The 25,839-nt window shown below is 42.5% G+C and overlaps 1 protein-coding gene across 1 annotated transcript in view; it reads left to right on the forward strand.

Annotated features, from left to right (window-relative positions):
- Positions 1-503: 503 nt before the first annotated feature.
- The window catches only part of brinp3a.1 (bone morphogenetic protein/retinoic acid inducible neural-specific 3a, tandem duplicate 1), a 113,268-nt gene continuing 87,932 nt past the window's right edge, over positions 504-25,839 (forward strand). The window contains exons 1-2 of the mRNA XM_047375760.1: positions 504-1,104; positions 1,339-1,646. Coding sequence (XP_047231716.1) covers positions 1,393-1,646 — 254 coding nt within the window. The 5' untranslated portion in view covers positions 504-1,104; positions 1,339-1,392. The remainder of the gene's footprint in view (positions 1,105-1,338; positions 1,647-25,839) is intronic.

Consider the following 25,839-nt stretch of genomic DNA (forward strand, 5'->3'; position numbering starts at 1 on the left):
GAATAACCCAAGGCTGTAGTGGATTGAATACACTGTGGTCATCCTACTTTATCTTCCTTGTGAAAATTGAGATAATCGCCTTTATTAAGGACGCTGTTCAGCTAATTTAAATTTCGCTGGATCATATATAAGATACAATCAATGTTAACAACCTGCACTTAATCTAGTCTTCTTTGTATGTTTTAATAAACCATATTCCACTGTGATTACCAATTATTTCCTTGTCATAAATTACATTTCTCAAAAAAAAACAAAAACAAAACTGCTTTAATTCAGAGTTTAATTTAGTCTAATAAGGTGTTTTAAGTGTTCTAATTTTCCTTTTATCATTTTAGATGAAATCAGGGTGGACGAGATTTTTTTTTCCATATTTTATTTAAGGCGTAATAATGCAGACTGCAGGTGCCCTCCATCGGTTTTCTAAAACGAAGCACCCAGATTACCATCAACTGACCATCCTCGCATTCCGCCTGCCGCCCTCCTCCCCCACTTCTGAACGCCTCCTACTCTCACTTCCTCCAGTTACGTCCCAGCCAACCTGGAATATTCTCGTTGCTGGAATAAATTAAATTGCAGCGGTATGGGTATAGCAGGGAGGAAGAGCGCGCCCTAGATGCCATTCACACATCCCGCGCGCTGGGGAGCTCAGTCATCGTCAGAATCATCGGCGGTTCTCCGTGCGCCCGAGCGCTACTGTCTCCAATCAAAAGCGACATGAGTTAGAGGACGGCTGCTTACCCTGCTTCAGTGGACTTTGCTCGTTTGTTCATTAGGGAGATGGGTTAAAATAATTAGTACACCTGGAAGTGCCGAGTCTCTTTAGACATCACGTCCGCTGCAACTCACTTGGAGAGGACTTACAGAAGCCTTCCTGCTGAGTATCTTCAAAGGTTCTCCGCTGGAAATATAACGTTTTTTTAAGGGAAGAGGAGATTGGGTTTCATTCAGTTTAGTTATACTTGCGCAGTCATTTTTTTCTCACCAAACATACTTTCTCCGATGTCCCTCAGTATATGCTCTCAGAACCGAACTTCATGGTCCTATGAGGGGATTTTGCGGAGACTTATTCCGACCAGTCACGGATCAAAAGACTTGCAGAATAAGGTAATGACCCAATAATGGAAGTATAAAAATTAATTGTAAATGAAAATATTTTAGACATAAGTGCACAATAATATTCTGCGATAGATGGATTGTCATTAAATTGTCAGTTAAAAGCGGTTATTTGCCAGGGATTTGTTTTTGACACTCCTATATCCTAAGCTAAATTCCAAAAGTACTTATTGTCTATCTTTCCTGGTGTGATCTCACTCTTCCTTTTTGTCCTTCTACCAACAGGACTCATTTGGAGTGCAAGGAGAATGAAGAGTCACTGGGGCTGGGGGAAGCACCATGAGTGGCCCGTGCACCTCCACTAGACTGACGGCCCTCATGTTTCTATGGAAGTGGTTGACATTAAGCCTGCTACTGAGCTGGTTGTCAGTAGGGGCCAGTGCCACAGACTCTGCCGGCGCTGGCTTCAGCGGCTCAAATGGACCCCTGGGCTGGCTCCTGTCGGAAAAAGGTCCTTTTCACAACTCGCAGGAGTTTGTTGATTTCACTGAGCGCTACCAGCAGGGATTCACCACCAAGTACAAAATATACAGGTAAGAGTGAGAGTTCACAGATCTAAACTGCTTTAAATGAAAACCCATTTTGTGAAATCTCAGTCTGAATCCAAAAAAGAACAAACATATAGAGGGACTGCAGTTACTTTGGCTGCTTTTGTAGCCTTGCCTTGAAGAAAAATAGAGCTGTTCAGCAAAGGATAGGAAAGAGATGACTCTATGCTTTTCTTCTCACCACAAAAGATGCAGATTTAGTAGGTGGCAAACAGAGGGATGAGGGACCGAGAAGATTACTCAGTGGAGTTTTGCATACAAATGAAAGCTCTGCGTGCATTCACATAGATCCAAGCTCCTTTCGGTGAGGCTGCTCGCCTCCTTTTTAGTAGGTAGCAAAGACATATGTTTGGAGTATGATACAATATGATTCTATATCAGTGGAAACTCAAAGTGGAGATACCACAGGAGGGTTTGAGCAAAGCATTGGGACATTACAGATATCTGACTGGGGCTGTTGATGTGTGACAGTGGGTGGACCGACTGCCTTTAGAAGTGTGTGGTGGTTGTGTCACAGTGGAGTATTGTTTGAAAGCTTTATTCAATGTATTATGGTGTTTTTTGTTTATACCAGAGCAGTTTGAAACAAAGTTTATGTGTAAACCCAAAATATTAAATATTGTATAATTATCTATTTTGTTTGAGTAAATAATACAAAACAATTTCCAAAAGGAGTGTATTTTGAGCATAAAATATCAATTCCAGATTGCTGTTATTAACATAACAAATACGTATTTTAACATCTTAAACCTTGTCCAATGTGAACAGAAGCGATACATCACAACAGACACAAAACAAACGTCATAAACTGTAAATTGGAAATGCGCCAATCAGTTGACAATTTTTTCCTTGATTGACTCTAATCAGTGATCAGCATGCCAGATAATTAAAAAACATATTTAATTTCCTACTCATAAAATTAAGGGAAACAGTCTTTTGCTATACCTTCTAAATAAAAAAAAAAAAAAAATCAGGTCAAGGTTACAGGCGGGAATAATCTTAATATCTCTCATTTTCTGCAGGGCTTAAATCTACTACCTCTATCAAAAAGACTTCTCCACATTTTCCTATCCTTTATGTTTTCTAGTCATTAAAAATGTAATCTGCAGGTCAGATCTCAAAGAAAATATGACCATTAAAAAAGCCTGATCTGTTCATCTCTACTGCAAATGTACTTCTGAGCATTCAAATATTATAGGATTGTTAACACAAGTGTTTTTCCCTCTCGTTTTTTTTTTTTTTTTCTTCTCTGGAGATACATCTATGGTGTTTCAACATCAACGTTGACACCCAGACTGATTCAATCCTTTTAGGCTGGTGGTTCAGCAATTATTGTGTCAGGCAGTGTGACCTACACACATTGCATACTGTATCTGAAAGGGCAAAATTGTTTGTTGGTGTGTGTATGTATACAAAAACATTTAGTAAAGAAATCGCTACATCGCTTTGATTCTTTTGTATGTCCAGCAAAGGTTAAGAAATTTCTCAGACCTGCTGAAATCCCCTTCCCTGGAAATGCTTGTCATTTAGAATTAGCCCAAACCAGGAGATTATTTTCTTATTAAACCAAAGTTGCAGTGTGGTGTTTACCCACCAACAATTTTCATCAGTGGATGCTGTGCATGTTGATTGAACCTGACTGGCTTGGAATTCCTGAGTGTCTCTACTTGGCTCTTTGTGGAAGGTAAGTGTTTCAATGATCTGTGATGAGGGTGTCGCCCACTGTGCAGTAGGAGGACTGTTGCCAGCTGAACAAGAGGCTTGAATGACACTGGCATTTAGCAGCTGACAGGGGCAACAATGCCAGGCAAAGAAAGAGAATGTAGCTCTGTTTGCTTCCCTACATCCATCATTTCTTGCCCTCTTCCATCTTGGCTGGTGTCCTCTTTTTATTTTTTAGAATGGCTTTATACTTTTTGCTTGTTGCCCCCTCCTTGCTTTCTCATTTTGCACCTCAGGCAGAGCATGAAAAGCTGACACATATTAGAATACATTAGTTAAATAGATGCACAAGATTAACTGATTTACATAACAGACGTTCAGACATATTTTGTCATTACTTTTGTATGGAAAGCCAAGCTCAAAGCCTTCCTAAGAATGCTGTTTTCCTTTTATGACCTCTATAAGCAAATAAGTGGAAATGCAAGCCTCCAAAGTCTACAGATGTCTTGTACTCTTAGTTTACTCTGGCATTTTGAGTTTTCTGTGAACAATGTGAGATAACTCAGGCTAATTATAGCAAACTGCATTTGAAGTTAAAATGAAAAGGGTTAATATCATCTCGTCAAATTGAAAAGTTCACATTCCCACATTTTCATTTGCTTTCCGCTGCTTTAAAAAAACCCCACACCTTTTAAGTCTTTAAATGTCTTGCACCTTTAACACCATCATCCATTAGAAAGCAATCCAGGATGTTGACAAATGAAGAGATCACAGGTTGTTTTTTCTATGTGGTGGCAGATTAGACTCATGATTCCAGAAAGAAAAAGTAGTTGGGTTAAGGTATAATTTATAGGTTTTTTTTTTGTTTGTTTTTTTTGTCTGTTTTTAATTTTTTAATTTAGGCCTGCAGAGCAGTTGCTAGTAGCAAGAAGGCCCCAGGTTTGAATCTCGATAAGGAGCAGTGTAGAGAGAGTGGGTTTTCTCCTCCCACAGTCCAGAAGCTTGCATGTTAGTTTAATTGGCTATGCTAAATTACCCTTGGGTGTGCATGTGTGTTTTCATGGTTGTTTGTACTGTGTGCCTCTATGTTGTACTGTGATAAACTGGCCATTTGTCCTGGGTGTACCCTGCTACTCTCCCAGTGTGACTGATGGACATAGGCACCAGCCCTCCTGCAATCCAGCAAGAACTTGACTTGGTGTAAAACGGAGATGAATGTTTTGATTTTCAGCACTGTTGTGGTTGTTGTACATACAATAAGAATAGTTAATATACCATCACCACTATACATTTGAAATTCTGAACATAACCTGACTATTAAACTTTGGCAAAGAGTAAATACTCCCAATCAGGAGCACTCCCCTCATATTTTACCCAGAAGAACAGAAACCTAATAACACATACATAGTATAGATAGGTTAAAATAAATAAAACCAGCAAATGTGTGGTTATTAACCCGGGTTAACAAAAAGTTAATTAAAAAATACATTTAATCTAGCCTATCTTTGGCATTATTTTCATGTTTTTCTCACATTTTTTTCTCTTTTCTCTCACACCCTTTTTCTTCTACCACCCTCCTTTCCTTGCCCAATGATTTCAAACCAATTGCTCTCCCCTGCTCGTAAGTATTCTCCAGTGCTCATTTGGCCTTTACCGTCAGGGGGTAGGGGAGAGGGAGTCAAGGATTAAGTAGAGATCCAGAGGAATTGGAGTACCAATAGGGGAGACTTTATCCCCACCTGCTGGTGGGTCTTTTCACCGGTAGAGCCCAGGGAAATATCTCATTCTAATATATTTTATTAACAAATTATAAATCTTCTTGGGGTTGTAGTCAAAAGGGGAATGGAGATTTTTTTTAACTAATAATGTGTCATTTGCTTGCATGGCATTAAGGGCGGATTTAAAAGCTTAGAAGGGTTTTTCTCTAAATTGCAGCGGTCCAATGTAAAACTCTAGAAAAGATGTGATTTTATTGCAAATTCTCTGAGTGAAAGAAGTTTAAAAATATATATATATTTTTAAGGTCTGATTAAGTGCAATAATGAAACAGATGGATTCAATGAGTTCAAAAGCAGTGAATAACAACCACAGTCGCAGTCAATGGTATTACTTCCACATTGATTGCGGAAAATCCAACTTTATGTCAGACGTAATGGGGTTTAAAAAAAAAACTATTCGTTCATTGTTCTTTTTTTCTTTTAACTGTGGGTTCAACTAGCTGGCCCCACGTGCTCTTGCCAAGCAAATGCACTTTGCTACATTGAAAAACACACAGTTGAAGCAGTTAATATAAATTTCTGATTGGCCATTTTGTTCATACTTATAGCATGGGGCTGAATTAGACAAATTTTCTTGAACCTGATACCCACAAAACAGAGAACTTGGTGTAAAATGAAGAAAAGTGTTTTATTTAATTTAGGAGCTTGCAATATTGTGAAATCAACTCTGCTTGTGAGAAGTTATTGTCCTATAATTTCTTGGGTGCAGTGGAGCCATATCAGGACATAGTAGCATATTAGTCAAAATGTCAGCACTTCTCTTCTTCTTCATGGGCCATAACTTTTACATTACGCCTCATCTCCTTTGTTTTCGCCTCTCTTCTCCCCTGTCAGTCCACTGGCGATTACATTGACTTCATTTGATGTAAGGAGACGTCTCTTGTAATTATGGACTGATTTGTGTTTCAATTATATACAGGCATGTTTGTGGAGAGGTTGGGCTACTAAGGAATGATTTCACAACACCTGTCATTTCATGTTGTCTGTTGAATTCTCTATTTCCTGCTTATTACTTTGCCATTGAATTGTGCATGCTTTAGATGAGAAAGCACATTTAAAACAGATTAAGAAATGGGATGGAATAAATGGGCATACAGCTGCAATGAAAAAGCAATGAAAAGAACAGAGAAGAAAGAAGAGAGAAGCAATTAAGGAACACAATACCAGAATGCACTGCAATGCTTGATAAACCATTTAGAGTATAGATCTGCAGAAATTCATATTTCATATTTAAGTTTGAAAAATAAAATCTAAGTCTTAAAGTATGTGTAATTAAAATAAATATGTAATGGATCAAAATAAGACTTGGTGCATTTACATGTTTAACTGTGTTGTGATCTATGAAATATGCTGAAAGTTTTAATGCAATTCCCAAATTAACTTTAGGAAGACTCGGGAGTCAATACATCACAAGACATTTTGCTGTCGGTGCAGCGACACATTAAAGATTTATTTGGCTGCTATCAGGGAAGCCAACAACAAACATTCAACAACAGCAACTAAGAGAAAAAAAATAAAATGTCTTGATCCACTAGCCATGGCAGTTTACATTACATTAAAATAAAAATTGAGACTCCTTATACTAAAACACAAAACAAGCTTAGATTTGCTTGGAAGAATAATAGATACTGAGCATTTACTTAATGGTAATCAAATAAATGTGCAAGAACTTTATGAACTCATTAATATTTCTTGTAACAGTCAAATGTATTTTGGTATCTCATGTAGACTTAAATCACCCTAAAGTATTTCTACGGTTGAGCTTTCTCACATTTTGTCATGTAACAACCACAAAGTTGTTATTGGGATTTTAGTTGACCAATACAAAGTGGTATATAGTTGTGAAGTTGAAAGAAAACAACTCACGGATTATTGTATTTATTTTTTTTACTGATGAATATCTGGAAAGTGTGGCCAGGCTTTGTATTCAGCCTGTCCAAGTCAGTACTTTTTGTACCTCTTTTCACTGCAAACACAGCTGTCAGTCTTTTGGGGCATGACCAGCTTTCCAGCTAGAGACTGAAAAGTGTGCCCAATTTAGTTTAGCAAAATAGCTCAAGCTTAGTCAGATTGGATGGAAAGCATCTGGTCCCATTAAGGTTTCTTTCTCAGTTGGATTTAGGTTTGAACTCTGAAAGAGCCAGTTTAACACAGGTTTGATATAAACCATTCAGTTGTAGCTCTGGTTGTATGTTTAGGGTCAGTGTCCTACTTTGGAGAATGCAGAGTTTTTTGGGGTGGATTCCGATCGTTCACTGGTCTTTCTTAGCCATTCACAGGTTTTAATCTAGGATTGCACCACATTTACTCTGTCCAGCTTCCCTGTATCTATTGAAGAATGGCATTCCCCCAACATGGTATTGCCACTACCATTTTTCTGAATGATGTTCAGCGTTAATGTTTTGCCACACACAGAGTTTTGCGTTTAGATCAAAATGTTGTATTCTGGGCTCATCTGACTAGAGGACCTTCCTATATGTGTTTGCTCTGTTCTCTGCATGGCTTGTGGTGGACTGAGAGTTCTCAGGAATTTCTTTCAACTTGGGTTTCTTCAGGCCACTTTTCAACAAAGGACAGATTTGTTGAGTACAATGAGGAGGGTTAAGGTTAGGGTTTGATCTATTATCAGATTCTTCCACCTGAGCTGTGGATCTTTGCAACTCTTTCGGAGTTACCATGAGCTTGTGAGCTTTACAGTTGTACCATACTCTTTTATTTTTTGGTGATTTATTAAAGATGCTGCATGAGTGGCTTAATACTTGTCTAATCCTCCTTTGAACTTCTTTACAACTTCTTCACCAACCTTGTTTGGTTTATTTTTTGGTCTACAAAATGCTTTTTGTAAACTATTTCTCTTTGAAAAATCTGATCTGAGATTGAATTTTAATCTTGAAGGCAATTACTTGCATTTAAATTTATTTAGGCTTATCAGAGTAAATACAAATGTATGGCATTTTGTTTGAGATTTGTATTTGTAAAGAAAAATCAATGTAGCTTTGTGATGGTCTAACATATAAAACCACCAGAAATAAATTAAGTCTGTGGTTGTAATGTGAACAAAATTAATTGTGTATGAATACTTTAGCAAGGCACTGTATGACTGTGAGCTAATAAGCTGTAAGCCATAGGAAAATAATAATGCAGTCCTTCAATCTCCTCGGATAGTACCTTTGGAGCTCAGATTGGTTATACTTTCCAATATTATGAGAACAGAAAATAGGAATTTAATTTACTAAGTAGAGCAATTGATTCCCCTTAGTACAGGATACAGTGTCCTTCACTTCAGTCGGCAGCCCCGGTGCCTTTTCTGGCCTTGGAATGATTTTCAAGAATGAAACAAATTTTCCCCACCAGCACTGATGCAGGTGGAGACGTGTTTACATTTTGAAAAGGGAAAGAGTTCCGCTGACTAATTAAAATCTTCCTAAAATAGACAATGCTATGTGCATCACAAGTTTTTATCTTTTTATGAATCATGTTTTTGGCTTTGATTTTAATTTCAGAAATACATGGACCACAAACACTAAGTGATTTTACCTACAGTGACTTGCGAAAGTATTCGGCCCCCTTAAACTTTTCAAACTCTTGCCACATTTGGAATGAAAGTGGAAAGAAGTGGAATGAAATTCATTGGATGAGTCAAACTTGTTTAACAAATAAAAAACTGAAAGGTGGGGTGTACAATATTATTCGGCCCCCTTGCGTTAATACTTTGTAGCGCCACCCTTTGCTGCAATTACAGCTGCAAGTCACTTGGGGTATGTCTCTATCAGTTTTGCACATCGAGAGACTGAAATTCTTGCCCAGTCTTCCTTGCAAAACAGCTCGAGCTCAGTGAGGTTGGATAGAGAGCGCTCATGAACAGCAGTCTTCAGCTCTTTCCACAGATTCTCGATTGGATTCAGGTCTGTACTTTTACTTGGCCATTTCAAAACCCGGATACGTTTATTTGTGAACCATTCCATTGTAGATTTGGCTTTATGTTCTGGATTATTTTCTTGTTGGAAGATAAATCTCCGTCCCAGTCTCAGGTCTCTTGCAGACTCCAACAGATTTTCTTCCAGAATGGTCCTGTATTTGGCCCCATCAATCTTCCCATCAATTTTTACCAGCTTCCCTCTCCCTGCTGACGAAAAGCAGGCCCAAACCATGATGCTGCCACCACCATGTGGTGACAGTGGGGATGGTGTGTTCAGGGTGATGAGCTGTGTTGCTTTTACGCCAAACATCTTGTTTTGCATTGTGGCCAAACAGTTCAATTTTGGTTTCATCTGACCAGAGCACCTTCTTCCACATGTTTGATGTGTCTCCCAGGTGGCTTGTGGCAAACTTTAAACAAGACTTTTTATGGATATTTTTGAGAAATGGCTTTCTTCTTGCCACTCTTCCATAAAGGCCAGAGTTATGCAGTGTACGACTGATTGTTGCCCTATGGACAGACTCTCCCACTTTAGCTGTAGATTTCTGCAGTTCATCCAGAGTGATGTGCCTCTTGGCTGCATCTCTGATCAGTCTACTCCTTGTTCGAGATGAAAGTTTAGAGGGACGGCTGGGTCTTGGTAGATTTACAGTGGTCCAAATCCAAATCCAGCTTTAAACTTCTCCACAACAGTATCTCGGACCTGCCTGATGTGTTCCTTGGTCTTCATGATGCTCTCTGCACTTTGAACAGAACCCTGAGACTATCACAGAGCAGGTGCATTTATATGGAGACTTGATTACACACAGGTGGATTCTATTTATCATCATCAGTCATTTGGGACAACATTGAATCATTCAGAGATCCTCACTGAACTTCTGGAGTGAGTTTGCTGCACCGAAAGTAAAGGGGCCGAATAATATTGCACGCCCCACTTTTCAGTTTTTCATTTGTTAAATACGTTTGACACATCCAATAAATTTCATTCCACTTCACGATTGTGTCCCACTTGTTGATTCTTCACAAAAAATTTGAATTTTATATCTTTATGTTTGAAGCCTGAAATGTGGCAAGAGGTTGACCAGTTCAAGGGGGCCAAGTACTTTCGCAAGGCACTGTAAAAGCAGACTTGGATTCATCTGTATTTAAACTTGGCTTACTACAGTCTTTTTCAACAAAAGAGTGACCAATAAGCCAATCTTTTTGCTCCACATAGATAAAAAAAAATTTCTAGACCAACAAAATAGAAAATAATTTACCTAAAACAATTAAGAAACTTTCTTTAAATAAGGTAAATATGTCAGGCCTCTTACTCTTCAGTGGTTTAGAGATCCGCTTTCTGCAAAATAATTTACTCGATTTCATTAAAATTTAGATGAAACAAAAATAAATCAAAACAAAGTATGTTTTGTATTGTTAATAAATAAAAAAACAACACAAAAAAAACCATTTGTGGTGCAGCAGTAAATTAAATCGAGCCATGCAGCAAAATGTTTGGATACCACTACTTCAGGATTCTGTAAATTGTTGTCTGAGTGACTCTTTAGAACTTGTTCTTCCTCCATAGTTAAATGCTAAGAAAATATCCCCCTCTTATTGAACAGTTTACTGTGTGATTGAAATCACTGTTGCCTTGTAGCAAGAAGTTCCTTGGTTCAGATTCTGCATGGGTTTAATTTCTGAATGGAGTTTGCATTTATCCCCGTATAAGCGTGCATTCTCTCCAGAAACAGTCCTCCCACAGTGACATGACTATTAGATTAACTGATTACTTTAAATTGCCCTTAAGTATGATTGTGTGTGTGCTTGGTTGTTTGTCCTGTGTGTCTTTGTGTTGCCCTGTGATAGACTGATGACCTGTCTACGGTCTACCCCACGTCTTGCTGAATGAGCGGCTGAGATAGGCACCAGCTCACCTGCGACCCTGCACAGACAAGCATTCATAGACAACGGGTGGATAGATGTTAAACAAGGGATAAAGCTTAATTTTGAACAACAAATTGTGTCAAAACCCCATTGACTATGAGCCATTTAAATGTACCCTAGCATGGCACATTCAATGGAGAGGCTGTCAAGTGTTACTATAACTAAAGTGGATGAAGCATTCATTGTGCTTTCAGTCTGTTGCAACAGATTTGGTGGAATTCCAGTTGACAAGAGGTTCAATAACACAGTATCAACTGACTCATTGTTATGATGATAATTTAGTGTCTAAGTTTAAAATTGGCAGTAGCGAAAATGTCAGTGTGTGTGGATAGACCAGCTTCCTGTCACAGACCGCAAATATGTATGCTACGATAATTACAGATTCTGCAGTGACTTGTCATTTTCTCATTGTCTTGTCTTGTCGATGGCAATCCATCTAGGGTTACCTCCACATCTGTACAATTTCTGTAAAAGGTAAATAGAGTAGAAAAATGAACAACTAAATGAAGCATGTAATTCTTCTGTCACTTCAGATCTTCCATTATGGATAGAAACATTTTCTGTATTTTTTGAAGTGACTCAATAATAGAGCTGTTCAATTTGACCTTAATTGGTAAACTGCTGTTGACTGAATCTCAAGCTTTTCTTCTGACATGATGAAATAGTCTGAGTCCAATGGGATTAAACAAACCAAATCTGATAGAAAGCAATGCATTTGAATGTCAGTCAGTCAGTCATTTTCTACCGCTTATTCCATAGTGGGTCGCGGGGGAGCTGGTGCCTATTTCCAGCAGCCTATGGGCGAGAGGCGGGTTACACCCTGGACAGGTGCATTTGAATGTGTCTTTCTGAAATTTTATTTAAAAAGTATTGGTAGCTCAACAAAATATTTATTTTCAAAGGATCATTATAGCAATTTAAATACAACCCAAGACTTTGGCTTTTTCGTTTTCGTGGTCTGCCCGCAAAGTACTGCCCAGAACTCGAAAACGAAAAAGCATTCCGAGCTGCGGGCGCAGCAGAGTGACGTCAGCAGCCGCTCTTCCTCAGCTCCCTGCTGACCAAGCTACCCATCTTGTTCGGTGGGAGGCGCTGTGCACGTCTGCATTGCATTACATTGCAAACGTGCCGAGAAATTGATTGAATTGCTGCAGAGCCGAGCTCAATTTGTGGCAGTGGCAGGCAGAACTGGCAGTTCCGGTGGCATCCTCATTGCCTGGGACATCCAGCGTGTTTTTAAGCATTTATTTATATTTTTCTGTGAGTGACAAATCAGAATAGCTGCTCGTGCTCTATAATAAACCGGCTGTTTGTGCAATAAATCTTCGTCATCCTTTCAACATGTCACACATACACATAGTGCTATTTATTTTCCATGTCAAGTAAATACAATCACCTTATATTATGGGTCTAACGCTGTTTATTAAATAATAATCAATAACGAAATCATTATGTAAAGGTAACAGGCTATAACAATAATGACAACCCATTTGCGGCAACCGCATTGGCAAGCTTTTACGGCCTGTCTGGCACCTTCTGGTATCCTCACGGAATCCCCTGCCACCCTGCGGCAGGCTGTGGCAGTTCCGGTGGCAGCTTCGATGGCAGGCTGTGGCGGAACTGCCACAGCCTGACACCGGAACTACCAGTTCTGCCTGCCACTGCCACAAATTGAGCTCGGCCCTGCTGCAATTTAATCAATTTCTCAGCACGTTTGCAATGTAATGCAATGCATTTAAAATACAACCCAAATAAAAATGTATGTGTTATACTTTTATAAATTCAGAACACAGCCTTACACCTCTTACTCTCTATGTTTCGACATGCTGTACTGATGGGGTTTGTTAAATGAATGACCTTCACTGCAATGGTCTTGGCTCTATCTAATAAAAAATTTTAATGTCAGTTTTTTATATAAACTCACTGCAAATTGTTTCCAGTAAGAGCATAGATTTCTTAGTACATTTTTTAGTTATGCATCAGTCTAGTCCTTGTTTACTGAGATCCAGTGAACAGCGGGTTTCCATAGTTTTCTATTTGGAGGTTGAAAGTGTCTTTAGGACAGACCAAGAGATGATTGTTTCTCTAGATCGCTAGCAGCAATGGCACTGACATGGAATTAATTCCGTGCAGAGCTTATGGCTTCTGACAAGTGGGTGACGAGGGTGTTATCAGGGCCAGAGGTCCACGGAAACTGCTTTTATAAAAGAGATATTTCCAGTAAATGAATAGCAGTATGGAATGCCAGAGTTACAATCAATGAGTCTACAAGGGAACATGATGAGGTACCTATGATTTCCTGTAATGATAATGCTATTTTACAAAAACAAAAACAAAAAAATCCATTCACAAAGTTTTCCCTTATTTACATTCTTTTAGAATTAAAGGGAATAAATGATGGAAGCAAATCGTTACCATATTTCAAATGAAAAAGCATTTTCAGAAATGCTTTGTCATTTTAAGAATGTGGCTGCATTGTTTGATTCATAAATAAAATTAGTAATCAAACATCATATTTGCATTTGCATTTTCTTCTTCAAGACTGCTCATTCCTTCAATAAATTAAAATGAAAAAGAAAAAGACATTTGAGATTTATTTTTCAAAATATGCCCCAGCAAATAGATACCAAAATTCAATTTGAAATGTAAAATTTGAAAATGAAAAAGCATTTCCAGAAATGCTTTTTCATTTTAAGAATGTGGCTGCATTATTTGACCCATAAATAAAATTAGTAATCAATCATCCTATTTGCATTTGCATTTTCTTCTTCACGACTGCACATTTTATGCCATAATCAAAAAGAAAACAAAGCAGACATTGCTTTTTTTTTTCATGGTCTGCCCGCAAAGTACTGCCCAGAACATGAAAACGAAAAAGCATTCCGAGCGACGGGTGCAGCAGAGTGACGTCAGCAGCCGCTCTTCCTCAGCTCCCTGCTGACCGAGCTACCCATCTTGTTCGGTGGGAGGCGCTGTGCACGTCTGCATTGCATTACATTGCAAACGTGCCGAGAAATCGATTGAATTGCTGCAGGGTCGAGCTCAATTTGTGGCAACATTTCTTCAGTACTCATGTCAATAATTTTCATTCACTGTTGAGAGCAACTGCAGTATGAAAGAGTCACAGAATCCCTAACTGCTTTACACTACTTTCCTTTGCTGCATGTTATAATCATATTTTAGCTGAGACCTTGTACAGGAAAAGTAATAAATAACGATTTTACTGCACCTGCATGGCAACAAAAAGGAATGCAAAAAAATACTTGGTAAAAGTAATTCGATTTTATTTCAATCCTGTAGAGACTCACAATAAGAAACACAAAATGCGATTAGAGAAGTTACACAGTGGATGTTTATGTGTTTGGCGCTCAGACCCCAGAGGAAGACATGAATGCTGATAATGCATGAACTGATGAACGTCTTAGGATTGGAATTAGAATTGTCTTCCCCCGGATCTGGTTCTGGTGATGGAGAGAAGGCCTGATGGTAATGGAACTGAAATCCAATGGAGGTGATGGGGTGGAGGAGGGTCAAAGCTCGACTGACAGCAGAGAGATCCATGAATGGGAGCCTTTAAATGCGGAGCCTTGAAGGATCATTGGCTGAGGATTATTGCAGACTTGAAGCTGATTGGTTGGCGCAGAGACACACGGAGAAGCCATTGGGTGAAGCTGGAGGTGGGGTGAGTCTCCCAGATTGAATTTTCGTCTTTACTCCATAATAACACATTTATTTCAAGCATAAAATTTTGCCATGCAGATATCACTATACCGTTCACTATGATTATCAATTTAAAGCAAAATGGCCAATTTGCTGAGTTGTCCATTTCGATTGCACCAACAAAATTTGGGAGAAAAATGATTCAAACATATATTATTCAAGAACACAGAAGTTTGTCACAGACAATTGTTTTTGGTGTGTGCTTAAAATAAACTGGTAAGAACCCGAGGGTGTTATTCTAACTTTTGAAAACTACCATCTCAAGCCTGTTGTTTACAGAAACAAACATAGTCTTGAAAAGAGGGATTTACTGTTGCTGTTGACTCATGTGTGATTTGCCCTCAATGTGTTTGCATGTGTGTGTTTGTGAAGTTAACTGTTTGTATGTGAAAACAATTACATTCCAGGCGTCCCATGTTTTGTGCACAACAGTCAGTCGCCTGTCAGTAGTATAATGATATATTGCAGAACAAAAGGAATAGTCAATAAACAGAGACAAATTTGTTCTAGTGAGATTTACGTTACCCTGAAATCAATAAAATATTTTTTAGACCAAACTCTTGCTCATGATATATTTCACTTTTTTTCCACTTTTTCCATGACTAAATTTAACAACTTTTGTTTGAACTGCCTACGATAACTAAAATAAAATGAAAATCCATGTTTGTCTTTTATACAACCTAAAACAGAGCTTTACTTATGGTAAACTGGAAAAACAGCAACCATTTGTGTGGTTCATTCAAAAATAATGTCAACTTGCAGAAATGGCTTTGGAAAGGGGAAAAAAAAACATAAGTCTAAAGAAATTTAGATTTTTTCAACAAGGATTTGCTTTTCACAGCGTTGTCACAGACCTTAGCTACAAAAATATTACCTCTGAATACACACAGAAATAACAAAACATAACTTAAACTCTAAGCAATGGAGCAGGCAGCAGCACATTAGCTGTAGTGTATCAGTATATCTTTATAAAGGTGTCAGTAGGCACCTGTAGCAAAAGTGTTAGATGCTAAAAAAAACTATTGATTACTGATCTTTACATACATTTTTGTGTCTGCAAATTCAACCGCTTCAAAACTTATTAGGCCCGAGCAGGAAGGCTGCAAGGGCCTATTGTAATTGTAGGATTTCTTATTCTTCCTTTCCTTTTTCCGTTGCGTCTTTGCGGGGCAATTTTGGGACTTTGCCAAGCCCCTATATGCACACGATTTTACCCAAAGTTGTCCCCCGAAAATGTTCATTCCTTAATGTCGTCGTTAGTGGGCGTGACCAAACCACTAAGCCACGCCCACAAACGTGAGATAGGCCGAACCGTAAGTCGTAGAGATCTGAAATTTGGCACAATGCTAGAGCTCCTCAAAGCAAGAAAAAAAGTATCTTGGGGGTATGCCCTAAAACGCACAGGAAGTCAGCCCTTTCGGGTCACAGGCCAATTTTTGGCCGTTTTTCACTTTTACTCACCTTGAACATTAACGAACTCCTCCTAGAGATTTTGAGGTATGGGCTTCATATTTGGCTGGGGCACGAAAATAGCGTTCGTGCCCAAAGTGAAAAAATGCAATAACTTTCCCAAAGAAACGCCAAATCACACCAATGTTGGCATGAAGGAGGACCTTCGGGTTCCCGACGATCCTATGGGGTCATATATATATATATATGCTATAGCAGTCCACAGAGAAATATGCAGTGATTTTGATGTCTGTAAGAGATGAGTAATCCAAATGATCCCCAGTTTTTTTTTTTTTTTTTGCAGTACCTTTTAAATGCATGTTTTCTGTCGCTATCAGGGTACACTATCATTGCAAAACTGCAGCTACACATGAAAGTATGCATAAAGTCCTTGCAGACCCCAGTGTGAAAGCACAGATGGTGAAATTAACATTATCAAGTGAAAAAAGAATTGTAAGGGAAATCCTGTGCAATCACTAACTGTCAAATCTACAGAGATGATTATTTTCTGCTAAACAGAAATATGTAGGGAAATAAAATGGAAACAAGAATGGAGGGATTTAGAATAAAGCACCGACAGAGAACAAAATGTGAACTTTCAAAGTGTTTATGATATTTGGCAGTCATCCATGGACTCAAAAGTAAGATTCACATGGTGCAATTATCAACTGTCATCTCCTCCAAAAGAATCATAAGAAAATATCTGGATAATAGTTTGAATATGTGGTCTGTGGACATTCAGTGTGGCAGGCACAACAACCACAAATTTACTTCTCCTGACCAAAGCAGTGTCTGGAATTTTCTGTGAAAATCATGCAGTGTAACATTCTCCTCTTCTTATTATTGCCATTATTTGATCATATTAAACTCACTCTACAGTGCCTTGCAAAAGTACTCGGCCCCCTTGAACTGGTCAACCTCTTGCCACATTTCAGGCTTCAAACATCAAGATATAACATTCTAATTTTTTGTGAAGAATCAACAACAAGTGGGACACAATCGTGAAGTGGAATGACATTTATTGGATGTGTCAAACATTTTGAAAAAATTAAAAAATGGGCCGTGCAATATTATTTGGCCCCTTGCGTTAATACTTTGTAGCGCCACCCTTTGCTGCAATTACAGCTGCAAGTTGCTTAGGGTATGTCTCTATCAGTTTTGCACATCGAGAGACTGAAATTCTTGCCCATTCTTCCTTGCAAAACAGCTTGAGCTCATTGAGGTTGGATGGGGAGCATTCGTGAACAGCAGTCTTCAGCTCTTTCCACAGATTCTTGTTTGGATTCAGGTCTGGACTTTGACTTGGCCATTCCAACACCTGGATACGTTTATTTGTGAACCATTCCATTGTAGATTTGGCTTTATGTTTTGGATCATTGTCTTGGAAGATAAATCTCCGTCCCAGTCTCAGGTCTCTTGCAGACTCCAACAGGTTTTATTCCAGAATGGTCCTGTATTTGGCCCCATCCATCTTCCCGTCAATTTTGACCATATTCCCTGTCCTGACGAAAAGCAGGCCAAAAACATGATGCTGCCACCACCATGTTTGACAGTGGGGATGGTGTGTTCAGGGTGATGAGCTGTGTTGCTTTTACGGCATACGTCGTTTTGCATTGTAGAATAACAGTTCGATTTTGGTTTCATCTGACAAGAGCACCTTCTTCCACATGTTTGATGTGTCTCCCAGGTGGCTTGTGGCAAACTTTAAACAAGACTTTTTATGGATATCTTTGAGAAATGGCTTTCTTCTTGCCACTCTTCCATAAAGGCCAGATTTGTGCAGTGTACGACTGATTGTTGTCCAATGGACAGACTCTCCCACCTCAGCTGTAGATCTCTGCAGTTTATCCAGAATGGTTATGTGCCTCTTGGCTGCATCTCTAATCAGTCTTCTCCTTGTTCAAGATGAAAGTTTAGAGGGACGGCTGGGTTTGGTAGATTTGCAGTGGTCTGATACTCCTTCCAGTTCAATATGATTGCTTGCACAGTGCTCTTTGGGATGTTTAAAGCTTGGGAAATCTTTTTGTATTCAAATCCGGCTTAAAACGTCACCACAACAGTATATCGGACCTGCCTGGTGTGTTCCTTGTTCTTCATGATGCTCTCTGCGCTTTGAACAGAACCCTGAGACTATGACAGAGCAGGTGTATTTATACGGAGACTTGATTACACACAAGTGGATTCTATTTATCATCATCAGTCATTTGGGACAACATTGGATCATTCAGAGATCCTCACTGAACTTCTGGAGTGAGTTTGCTGCACTGAAACTAAAGGGGCCAAATAATATTGCACGCCCCACTTTTCAGTTTTTTATTTGTTAAAAACGTTTGACACATCCAATAAATTTCACGATTGTGTTTGAAGCCTGAAATGTCGCAAGAGGTTGACCAGTTCAAAGGGCCGAGTACTTTCGCAAGGCACTGTATATGTTATGTTCAAGTCTCCTTATGATTTTTAAAGTCACACTGTGAATGGTGTTCATTAATGAAGGTTGGATGGAGTGGCAGATGAATAGATGGACTGGGGTTTCATCTACAGTATTGCAGGTGCTAGTCCAGTCTGTTAGGGTGAAGAAAGAGAAAACAAACTCCTGATTTACAGGTCTCGCGTCATTCCATCGTACACCTATGGTCACGAGATATGGATCCACTGACCCTAATTCTAATCCTTTTTAAGCATTTGTTGAACATTTCACCCATTATGTTATTGAGGGCTGACTCAGCAGGTATAGTGGTAGTCCTTCAACTCAAATGACAGCAATTTGATCAACAACTTAAAGAGCCTTTGGGAAAAGCACTGAACACAAACATTGTTGCTGACATTTTTATCTGTCGTAATTGCACGGTAGAAGCTCTGACCATATACAGTCTAACGTACTGTAATGGAAGTGGTATGAATGTGTATGTAAATTATTGGATGAACAACTCATTTAAAAGTTATTTGTAAAAGTTCTAAATGTGGTACTTGGTTTTCAGGAAAAGAAACCTAGTGCTTATAGAGATAACTTGGAATTTGCATAAATGATTTTGCTTTAATGTTATGACCTATAATTTGAGAATTGCTTTTGTTTCATTGCAAACTTTGTTGTTTTTTTTTTGTTTTATTGTAATTGTAGTATTTTGAGTACAATTACAATAAAACAAAAAAATTGTAGTATTTTGAGTACCCCTCCTTGAACCGTCACCTTAACGTGGTGGAGGGGTTTGAGTGCTCAAATGATCCTAGAGGCTATGTTGTCTGGGGCCTAAATGCCCCTGGTAGGGTCTCCCATGGCAAACAGGTTCTAGGTGATGGGTCAGACAAAGAATGGTTCAAGAACCCCTCATGAAGAACACAATATCGAGGCACGTGACGTCGCCCGGTACGGCGGAGCCGGGGTCCCACCCTGGAGCCAGGCCTGGGGTCGGGACTCGTCGGAGAGCGCCTGGTGGCCGGGTTGCTCCTCGCGGGACCCGGCCGGGCCAAGCCCGAACGAGAGACGCGAGGCCATCCCCCAGTGGGCCCACCACCTGCAGGGGGAACCGTGAGGGACCGGTGCAAAGAGGATTGGGTGGCGGACGAAGGTGGAGACCTCAACGGCCCGATCCCCGGATGCTTAGGCTGGCTCTAGGGATGTGGAATGTCACCTCGCTGGGGGGGAAGGAGCCTGAGCTTGTGCGGGAGGTTGAGAGATATCGACTAGAAATAGTCGGGCTCGCCTCCACGCACAGCGTGGGCTCTGGAACCCATCTCCTTGAGAGGGGTTGGACTCTCTTCTACTCTGGAGTGGCCCACGGGGAGAGGCGGCGGGCTGGTGTGGGTTTGCTTGTTGCCCCCCAGCTCAGCCGTCTCGTGTTGGGGTTTACCCCAGTGGATGAGAGGGTTGTATCCCTGCGCCTTCGGGTTGGGGAGAGGTCTCTGACTATCATTTCAGCCTACGGGCCGAGTGGTAGTGCAGAGTACCCTGCCTTCTTGGCGTCCCTGTCGGGGGTGCTGGATAGTGCCCCTCCCGGGGACTCCATTATTCTGCTGGGGGACTTCAACGCCCACGTGGGGAACGACAGTGACACCTGGAGAGGCGTGATCGGGAGGAATGGCCTCCCCGATCTGAATCCGAGTGGTGTTTTGTTATTGGACTTCTGTGCTAGTCACGGATTGTCCATAACGAACACCATGTTCAAACATAAGGGTGTCCATCAGTGCACTTGGCACCAGGACACCCTAGGCAGGAGGTCGATGATCGACTTTGTTGTCGTATCATCAGACCTTCGGCCGCATGTTTTGGATACTCGGGTGAAGAGAGGGGCCGAGCTGTCCACTGATAATCACCTGGTGGTGAGTTGGATCCGCTGGAGGAGGAGAAAGCCGGACAGACTCGGCAGGCCCAAGCGCATAGTGAGGGTCTGCTGGGAACGCCTGGCGGAGCCCTCGGCCAGGGATGTATTCAACTCCCACCTCCGGGAGAGCTTCGACCAGATCCCGGGGGATGTTGGAGACATAGAGTCCGAGTGGACCATGTTCTCTGCATCTATTGTCGATGCTGCTGCCCATACCTGCGGCCGTAAGGTCTGCGGTGCCTGTCGTGGCGGCAATCCCAGAACCCGGTGGTGGACACCGGCAGTAAGGGATGCTGTTAAGTTGAAGAAGGAGTCCTATCGGCTGTGGTTGGCTTGTGGGACTCCTGAGGCGGCTGACGGGTACGGTGAGGCCAAGCGTGCTGCGGCCCGGGCTGTGGCAGAGGCAAAAACCCGGGCTTGGGAAGAGTTCGGTGAGGCCATGGAGAAGGACTACCGGTTGGCCTCGAAGCGATTCTGGCAAACCGTCCGGCGCCTCAGGAGGGGGAAGCAGTGCTTTGCCAACACTGTTTATAGTGGGGGCGGGAGACTGCTGACCTCGACTGAGGACATTATCGGGCGGTGGAAGGAGTACTTCGAGGATCTCCTCAATCCTGCCATCACGCATTCCGTGGTGGAAACAGAGGCTGGGGACTCGGGGTTGGATTCTTTCATCACCCAGGCTGAAGTCACCGAGGTGGTTAAAAAGCTCCGCGGTGGCAAGGCTTCGGGGGTGGATGAGATCCGCCCTGAGTACCTCAAGTGTCTGGATGTTGTAGGGCTGTCATGGTTGACACGCCTCTTCAACATTGCGTGGCGGTCGGGGACAGTGCCTCTGGACTGGCAGACTGGGGTGGTGGTCCCCCTTTATAAGAAGGGGGACCGGAGGGTGTGTTCCAACTACAGGGGGATCACACTCCTCAGCCTCCCTGGTAAGGCCTACGCCAGGGTATTGGAGAGGAGAGTCCGACCGATAGTCGAACCTCGGCTTCAGGAGGAACAGTGTGGTTTTCGTCCCAGCCGTGGAACACTGGACCAGCTCTATACCCTCTACAGGGTGCTCGAGGGTTCATGGGAGTTTGCCCAACCGGTTCACATGTGTTTTGTGGACCTGGAGAAGGCATTCGACTGTGTCCCTCGTGATGCCCTGTGGGGGGTGCTCCAGGAGTATGGAATCGGGGGCCCTTTATTAGGGGCCATCCGGTCCCTGTACGAGCGGAGCAGGAGTTTGGTCCGCATTGCCGGCACTAAGTCGGACCTGTTCCCAGTGCATGTTGGACTCCGGCAGGGCTGCCCTTTGTCGCCGGTCCTGTTCATAACTTTTATGGACAGGATTTCTAGACGCAGCCAAGGGCCGGAGGGGGTCTGGTTTGGGGACCAGTGGATTTCGTCTGTTCTTTTTGCGGATGACGTGGTCCTGCTGGCCCCCTCTAGCCAAGACCTACAGCATGCGCTGCGGCGGTTCGCAGCCGAGTGTGAAGCGGCTGGGATGAGGATCAGCTCCTCCAAGTCCGAGGCCATGGTACTCGACCGGAAAAGGGTGGCTTGTCCTCTTCAGGTTGGAGGGGAGTTCCTGCCTCAAGTGGAGGAGTTTAAGTATCTCGGGGTCTTGTTCACGAGTGAGGGAAGAATGGAGCGGGAGATCGACAGACGGATCGGTGCAGCTGCCACAGTAATGGGGGCGCTGTGCCGGTCCATTGTGGTGAAGAGAGAAGTGAGCCGAAAAGCAAAGCTCTCAATTTACCGGTCGGTCTACGTTCCTACCCTCACCTATGGGCATGAACTTTGGGTCATGACCGAAAGAACGAGATCACGGATACAAGCGGCTGAAATGAGCTTCCTCCGTAGGGTGGCCGGGCACTCCCTTAGAGATAGGGTGAGGAGCTCGGCCATCCGGGAGGAGCTCGGAGTAGAGCCGCTGCTCCTCCACATTGAGAGGAGCCAGTTGAGGTGGCTCGGGCATCTATACCGGATGCCTCCTGGACGCCTTCCTCGGGAGGTGTTCCAGGCACGTCCCACCGGGAGGAGGCCCAGGGGACGGCCCAGGACACGCTGGAGGGACTATGTCTCTCGGCTGGCCTGGGAACGCCTTGGGCTCCCCCTGGAGGAGCTGGAGGAGGTGTCTGGAGAGAGGGACGTCTGGGCATCTCTGCTGAGTCTGCTGCCCCCGCGACCCGGTCCTGGATAAGCGGAAGACGACGAACGAACTAAGTATTTTGAGTATCCTTATTCTCTCTTATTTTGAGTCTGACATAGCTTGTTTACTTTTAATGCAGAATTGTTTGACTACCATGTGCATTTTGATTGATTTTTACTTCCTTTATTTCATCTTAGTTGCTTTACCGTGTCATCAAAGGGGAAATCACCTGTTTTAAGTTGACATTATATCGTGTTTTTCTATCTTTTATTTTTTTTCATTGTTGTCACTTCATAATGTGTACTCGTACTCGTCGTCTTCCGCTTATCCGGCACCGGGTCGCGGGGGCAGCAGACTCAGCAGAGACACCCAGACGTCCCTCTCCCCAGACACCTCCTCCAGCTCCTCCGGGGGGAGCCCAAGGCGTTCCCAGGCCAGCTGAGAGACAAAGTCCCTCCAGCGTGTCCGGGGCTGTCCCCTGGGCCTTCTTCCCGGTGGGACGTGCCTGGAACACCTCCTGAGGAAGGCGTCCAGGAGGCATCTGATATAGATGCCCGAGCCACCTCAACTGGCTTCTCTCCATGTGGAGGAGCAGCCCCTCTGGATGGCCGAGCTAGTCACCCTATCTCTAAGGGAGTGCCCAGCCACCCTACAGAGGAAGCTCATTTCAGCCGCTTGAATCCGAGATCTCGTTCTTTCGGTCATGACCCAAAGTTCATGGCCATAGGTGAGAGTAGGAACGTAGACCGACCGGTAAATTGAGAGCTTTGCTTTTCGGCTCAGCTCTCTCTTCACCACAACGGACCGGCACAGTGCCCCCATTACTGCGGCTGCTGCACCGATCCGTCTGTCGATCTCCCGCTCCATTCTTCCCTCACTCGTGAACAAGACCCCGAGATACTTGAACTCCTCCACTTGAGGCAGGAACTCCCCTCCAATCTGAAGAGGACAAGCCACCCTTTTCCCGTCGAGTACCATGGCCTCTGACTTGGAGGAGCTGATTTTCATCCCAGCCGCTTCACACTCAGCTGCGAACAGCCCCAGCGCATGCTGTAGGTCTTGGCTAGAGGGGGCCAGCAGGACCACGTCAAAAAAAAGAGACGAAATCCACTGGTCCCCAAACCAGACCCCCTCCGGCCCTTGGCTGCATCTAGAAATGTTGACAGAGGGCAGCCCTGCTGGAGTCCAACATGCAACGGGAACAGGTCCGACTTAGTGCCGGTAATGCAGACCAAACTCCGGCTCCGCTTGTACAGGGACCGGATGGCCCCTAATAAAGGGCCCCCGATTCCATACTCCTAGAGCACCCCCCACAGGGCATCATGAGGGACACAGTCGAATGCTTTCTCCAGGTCCACAAAACACATGTGGACCAGTTGGGCAAACTCCCATGAACCCTCAAGTAGCCTGTAGAGGGTCCAGTGGTCCACGGGCGGGACAAAAACCACACTGCTCTTCCTGAAGCCGAGGTTCAACTATCGGCCGGACTCTCCTCTCCAATACCTTGGCGTAGGCCTTACCAGGGAGGCTGAGGAGTGTTATCCCCCTGTAGTCGGAACACACCCTCCGTTCACCCTTCTTATGAAGGGGGACCACCACCCCAGTCTGCCAGTCCAGGGGCACTGTCCCCAACCGCCACGTAATGCTGAAGAGGTGTGTCAACCATGACAGCCCCACAACATCCAGAGATTTGAGGTACTCAGGCCGGATGTCACCCACCCCCGAAGCCCTGCCACCGCGGAGCTTTTTAACCACCTTGGTGACTTCAGCCTGGGTGATGAAAGAGTCCAACCCCGAGTCCCCAGCGTCTATTTTCACCAGGGAATGCGTCATGGCAGGATTGAGGAGATCCTCGAAGTACTCCTTCCACCGCCCGATAATGTCCTCAGTCGAGGTCAGCAGCCTCCCACCCCCAATGTAAACAGTGTTGGCAAAACACGGCTTCCCCCTCCTGAGGCGCCGGACGGTCTGCCAGAATTGCTTCGAGGCCAACCGGTAGTCCTTCTCCATGGCCTCACCGAACTCCTCCCAGGCCCAAGTGTTTGCCTCTGCCACAGCCCGGGCCGCAGCACGCTTGGCCTCACGTTACCCGTCAGGAGTCCCACAAGCCAATCACAGCTGATAAGACTACTTCTTAAGCTTGACAGCATCCCTTACTGGCGGTGTCCACCACCCGGTTCAGTGATGTCTGCCACGACAGGCATCGCAGACCTTACGGTACCTGTCAGCCGCCTCAGGAGTCCCACAAGCCAACCACAGCTGATAGGACTCCTTCAGCTTGACAGCGTCCCCCACTCATAATTTGTTGTCAGCTTTATTCCTTCTTGAGTGTTCTAATAATCAGTTAGGTCTTCAGTTTTAGGCTAAACTTAGGATAAACTTTTAGGATAAACTTGCTGATTGTTAAACCCATACATTATTTTTCAGGTAAGTGAAGTCTTATGTAAAATATAATCTTGTATCTAAGTCTGCATTTAAATTCTATTTTAAGAAACATTACTGCAAAATATCACAAATTGGGAGCAGAGAAAGTTTTTCTAAGTGTGTGCAAAGGTTAAAATAATATATTTTTACAATCACATTAATAAAAAACATAATATTATTCAAATATCTTACTTAAAGTTTAACAATACATTTCCATATATTATAATTGTTACTTTTAAAATTTTATAATTTTCAAGTGTTTCATTTATTGACATGTTTTATATATTTACTTCATCACAGTACTTACAGGGCTATGAATAATTGTTTGCCTCCTTTCTGATTTCTTCTGTTTTTGTGTTGTATTTACATGTTTTAGAAAATCAAAAAGAAATTATATTAAACAAAGATGAAATACAAAAAGCAGCTTTAATGTGTTATGGAAATACAACTCTAAACCAACTTCGTCCTCTGTGAAAAAGCAATTACTCGCTTAACCTAATAAGTGCTTTTGCCACCCTTGGTAGTAACAACTGCCATTTTTACAACTAGCAATATGAGTTTTATGCATCACTGTGGATTAATTTTTGTCTGCTGTTCTTTACAGTATTGTTTAATTCCAGCCACATTTGAGGTTTTTGAGCATGGATGGCTTGTTTAAGGCAATGTAACAGCACCTTATAAGGATTTAACATCCAATATTAACTGGGGATAGTGAGGCCTGCAGTCCTTTAGATGTTCTAATTTTTTGTGACCTTCTAGATGAGTCGCCAAAGTATTCTTGGAGTAATTTTGGTGGCCATACTTGAGAAGGTGTGCCTCATTTTGTGTTTTTTCCATCTGTGGATAA

Source organism: Girardinichthys multiradiatus, chromosome 9, assembly GCF_021462225.1.
Source record: "Girardinichthys multiradiatus isolate DD_20200921_A chromosome 9, DD_fGirMul_XY1, whole genome shotgun sequence".
In the NCBI taxonomy this organism is placed as follows: domain Eukaryota; kingdom Metazoa; phylum Chordata; class Actinopteri; order Cyprinodontiformes; family Goodeidae; genus Girardinichthys; species Girardinichthys multiradiatus.